Consider the following 5,000-nt stretch of genomic DNA (forward strand, 5'->3'; position numbering starts at 1 on the left):
TTAATCCATTCTATAATTTATTTTTATTTCATTTCGTGAGAAAATGATCCCACAAACAAAGGAATTGTACAGTACGAAATAACATAAAAACGGATTCATTAAAATAAAAAGGAAGACCTTTTACTCATACTCAAATTGTTTCGTTTTGACAGGAATCAATAAAAAAAAAATCCGGGGGACGGTTCATGAATTTGAAATCAATCTATGGGTTAAGAAGTTGGAGTAAGGAGTTGTTGTTGAAAAATCTAAAACTGGAAAGGCATTTTAGAATTTTTATGAAAATTGAATAATGATCTAAAGATATCCATTAAACACAGTCTAAAAAAATGGATCAATCGTTGAATTCGTTTCAATTGAGAGATTAAATCCGGTATAAATATTAGAAAGGGCGGAAACCCCATCTTCGCAAACATGAATAGATATATCTTTATTTTACAATTTTTCACAAAAAAGATTTATGCGGAAGGATTTGTCTTTGATGAAAAGTTTTCTATTTTTAGAGTTCAATTTTTTAATAATTTTAATTCAATGTAGATACCTATCCAAAATAATATGAATGACTCACTATTAACTCGGTTTTTTGGCCATAATCATTATGTAGGAGAGGTGGCCGAGTGGTTCAAGGCGTAGCATTGGAACTGCTATGTAGACTTTTGTTTACCGAGGGTTCGAATCCCTCTCTTTCCGTACTCTTCACCTAATTCACCAATGTTACTGACTGCAATGCATCAAATAAAAATGTATACTCCAACAGTTAGACCTTTCTTTGATATCGATTCTGTATTCCTAATCCAAATCTTCTGTGGTACGAAAAATACTGGGCAAAATGGACAAGGAATGAAAATCCCCTACCGATCTATGATACATGAATGAGATCAAAATCCCCAGATCAAACCCCTTACCTTACTTACCCCGGGTCCCTTTACTTAAGCCAAAATGGAGAGGTCAAAATTGTCCGAACCCTTGTTATTTTAGTTGGGGTTAAGTCTGACGAGAGTAATATTCTACAACTAGCAATTCATTTATTTTCAAACCGACCCATTTACTATCTATTATTTGATTGACGAATCCTTCATATTGGAATGGGTGAAGAGTCAAATGGTTTGGCAACTCCTCGCGGGGGGATGAATCAAGATAATTTTGAATCAGAGCCCTAGATTTTTGCTCATCCCTCACTGTAATAATATCTCGGGGTTTACAGCGATAACTTGGTATATCTACTATACGACCATTAACTAAAATATGTCTATGGTTAACTAATTGGCGGGCTTGAGGAATAGTCGAAGCCATACCCAATCGAAAAAGGATGTTATCCAAACGCATTTCAAGTAATTGTAGTAAAACCTGACCTGTTGATCCTTTGGCTTTTCCGGCGATACGAACGTATTTAAGTAATTGTTGTTCTGTAAGACCATAATGAAAGCGCAATTTTTGTTTTTCTTCTAAACGAATACGATATTGAGATTTTTTTCCGGGGCGCGATTGGTTTCTAAGATCGCTTCCGGCTCTAGGCTTTTTACTAGTTAGTCCCGGTAAAGCCCCCAGACGACGGATTTTTTTGAAACGAGGCCCTCTGTAACGTGACATAAAGACTCCTTATTTTTTATGAAATTTCATAAAACAAAATTAAAACTAAACTAAAATATGATAAATTAATCGAAATTTACTGAAGTATTGTATTACAAAGAATAATTAGAGGAATTGTATCAATATCCGGACCTTATTGTATATAAATAATTGTATTATATAAATAAAAAGAATTTAAAATAATAATAAAAAAAATTCAGGGTTCTTTTCTTGATTGATTTGTTCTCCAGAGACCGAACTCCTCCAATCCCATTTTTATTCATAATTGGAAGTTCCTACGAGATGATAGGGTGACCCTTGGGAAAAGCGAAAGAAGTTTTTCGCTTTGATTTCACATTATCAATTATGTAAAAAATAAAAAATCAAACAAACGGAGAAAAGCCGGCTATCGGAATCGAACCGATGACCATCGCATTACAAATGCGATGCTCTAACCTCTGAGCTAAGCGGGCTCACATAACATAAATTGTACACGTATACTAATTTAGTAAACTACTGAGATATTAACTGTTCATTCTTAGCTATTTCATAAGAAATATGATATATAGAAAAATAGAAATATCAAAAATAAGGAAGAATAGAAAATAGAATTTTATAATTTCCAAACATATTGGATATTTGAATATTATAGAACATACCTATTAATATAAGAACATACCTATTAATATAGCGATATTATTAAATATCGCGATATAAAATTTTGATCTATTTCTCAAATATATGTTTATCAATAATAAATATCTTAATTAGCTTAATTAGATGGTAAGATTTTTTTTACTATTCTATGTTTACTATTTTTTATTACATAATTTTATTATATTTCATATATATTTTATATATAGAAATATATATATTTCATTTAACTTTAATTTGAAAATATATTTTAATATTTCATTTTAAATAAAATCGAGTAAAGTAATGTAATTAAAGTAATGTAATTAAATTTAGAATCTTATTCTATTTCTATATTTATTGTATATTACAATCTTATAATATTATTATTTATTATATATAATTCGAAATAATTTCATATTTAATTAATAAATAATTTTATTTTGAATTCTCTTCTAATTCTAAATTAACGGAATGGTTAGTTATAGCCATTTTATTAGTTTTAGTTATGGCTATTAATTTAATTTAAAATTAATAATACTCAAATCTTCCTTTTCGTTTTTTTGTTATGTTATAATGTTTTTTTTTGTTATGTTATAATGTTATAGAAGGCCTGCCCTAAGAATAACATGAAAGATAAAAGCGCAATCCAGATCATAATGAAACACTCCTCTGGTTTCATTCGGAAAGGTGAAAGCTAAGACGAAAAAAAAAAAAGAATCGACCGTTCAAGTATTTAAAATTGCACGCTAAAAATGGTAGAAATAGGGGCATATATAAGTATAATAAATATATATTATACTATAATATATATGTTATGCGATCTATATTGAATTGATGATATAGAAATGATAGAATCATTTCTGATTGGACCAAATACGGGTCTCCGATAGAGATGAAAGAAAATATACAAGAAATCAAATAGTAGAAAACACTTTTCAATATAGGAACCGGTATCTAATGAATTCAACCGGTCCAGCATAATAGAAATGAAAGAAAAAAGGGGGGGCGGCATCATGATGCGATCTTAATCACATCAAAAAAAAGAGGGGATATGGCGAAATTGGTAGACGCTACGGACTTAATTGGATTGAGCCTTGGTATGGAAACCTACCAAGTGAGAACTTTCAAATTCAGAGAAACCCTGGAATTAAAAATGGGCAATCCTGAGCCAAATCCTGTTTTATGAAAATAAACAAGGGTTTCATAAACCGAAAATAAAAAAGGATAGGTGCAGAGACTCAATGGAAGCTGTTCTAACAAATGGAGTTGGCTGCATTGTGTTAGTAAAGGAATCCTTCCATCGAAACTTCAGAAAGGATGAAGGATAAACCTATATACATACGTATAGTACTGAAATACTATCTCAAAATGATTAATGACGACCCAAATCTGTATTTTTTTATATTTATATGAAAAATGAAAGACTTGTTGTGAATCGATTAAAAATTGAAAAAAGAATCGAATATTTATTGATCAAACCATTCACTCCACCGTAGTCTGATAGATCTTTTTAATAATTGATTAATCGGACGAGAATAAAGATAGAGTCCCATTATACATGTTAATATCGACAACAATGAAATTTATAGTAAGAGGAAAATCCGTCGACTTTAGAAATCGTGAGGGTTCAAGTCCCTCTATCCCCAAAACGACCCGGTTGACTCCCTAATTATTTATTTTCATTTTATCATTTTGTTAGCGATTCAAATAAAAATTCGTTATATTTATCATTCATTCTCATTCTACTCTTTTCTTTCACAAATGGATCTGAGCGAAAATTTTTTTCTTATCACAAGACTTGTGTGTGATATATATGATACGCGTACAGTACAAATGATTTGAGCAAGGAATCCATTAAATTTGAATAATTAACAATACATATCATTACTTGTACTGTACTGAAACTTTGAAAATTTTTTTTTGAAGATCCAAGAAATTCTATTAGATCCTGTATAATACTTTGTAATACTTTTTCGTTTTTCTAATTGACTAATTGACATAGACCCAAGTCCTATATTAAAATAAAATGAGGATGATGCGTCGTGAATGGTCGGGATAGCTCAGCTGGTAGAGCAGAGGACTGAAAATCCTCGTGTCACCAGTTCAAATCTGGTTCCTGGCACATGAGTAATTTGTATGAGTATATATTCTAAAAATTAATTGATATGGGTCGACATACATATTCATTAATAGTATAAATCATGATACATATTTATCCATCTAAATGTCGGAGATATACCCCTTATATATATCATATGTATATAAAGTATACAAAAGAATTCCATTTTGTTTCCTCTTGTTTTTTTATTTGTCCGTACTGTGTCTCCTTTTGTTCAAAAAAAACGTTAATACTTTATACATATTCGAAAGGCTAAATTAGTTAGTTGAAAGAGAAAAAGTATAGTCTAGAGGAGTTGAGGGATGGGAATAGCCAAAGTTCATTTCAGATACAGTACAAATAGAATATGATCCTCTTTCATTTCCTTCTATATTTTTTTCATATTCTATTTCTTCATTTCCTCCTATGTTACTTTCTATAGCCCATCTAAGTGATGGGCGCGGTACATAGTTCATAATGCGGAACTCTTTTAGTTTCATCCTAGTGGCTCGGCTCATTCGAAAAAGTATCTTCAAAATTTGAGAATCTCAATGAATCCTCTAATTTTTTTTTTTAGTATTTATTTTATTTAGCCCACCCAATAACTAAAAAAAAAAAAAAAAGAATATGTGAATGAAACTCCAATTACTATGTTTGATCTCGAAGAGAATGTACAAAAATTCTTTGAATATCTGGAGTT

At 30.4% G+C, this 5,000-nt stretch overlaps 1 protein-coding gene and 4 non-coding genes across 5 annotated transcripts; 3 read left to right on the forward strand and 2 right to left on the reverse strand. All coding sequences in view use genetic code 11, as the record gives it.

The window, feature by feature from the left end:
- Positions 1 to 600: 600 nt before the first annotated feature.
- On the forward strand, positions 601 to 687 carry trnS-GGA. Its single transcript has one exon. It is a non-coding gene; the product is annotated as a tRNA-Ser (tRNA).
- Positions 688 to 981: 294 nt separating this feature from the next.
- rps4 (ribosomal protein S4) lies at positions 982 to 1,587 on the reverse strand. The gene has a single exon. It carries the CDS (start codon positions 1,585 to 1,587, stop codon positions 982 to 984), a length of 606 nt encoding a protein of 201 aa, YP_010330029.1.
- A 379-nt stretch (positions 1,588 to 1,966) lies between these two features.
- Positions 1,967 to 2,039, reverse strand: trnT-UGU. Its single transcript has one exon. It is a non-coding gene; the product is annotated as a tRNA-Thr (tRNA).
- Positions 2,040 to 3,247: 1,208 nt separating this feature from the next.
- On the forward strand, positions 3,248 to 3,848 carry trnL-UAA. Its single transcript has 2 exons — positions 3,248 to 3,282; positions 3,799 to 3,848. It is a non-coding gene; the product is annotated as a tRNA-Leu (tRNA).
- Positions 3,849 to 4,251: 403 nt separating this feature from the next.
- On the forward strand, positions 4,252 to 4,324 carry trnF-GAA. Its single transcript has one exon. It is a non-coding gene; the product is annotated as a tRNA-Phe (tRNA).
- The last annotated feature ends 676 nt before the right edge of the window (positions 4,325 to 5,000 follow it).

Source organism: Malus sylvestris, chloroplast (genome assembly GCF_916048215.2).
Source record: "Malus sylvestris isolate BBL-3571246 chloroplast, complete genome".
NCBI lineage: Eukaryota > Viridiplantae > Streptophyta > Magnoliopsida > Rosales > Rosaceae > Malus > Malus sylvestris.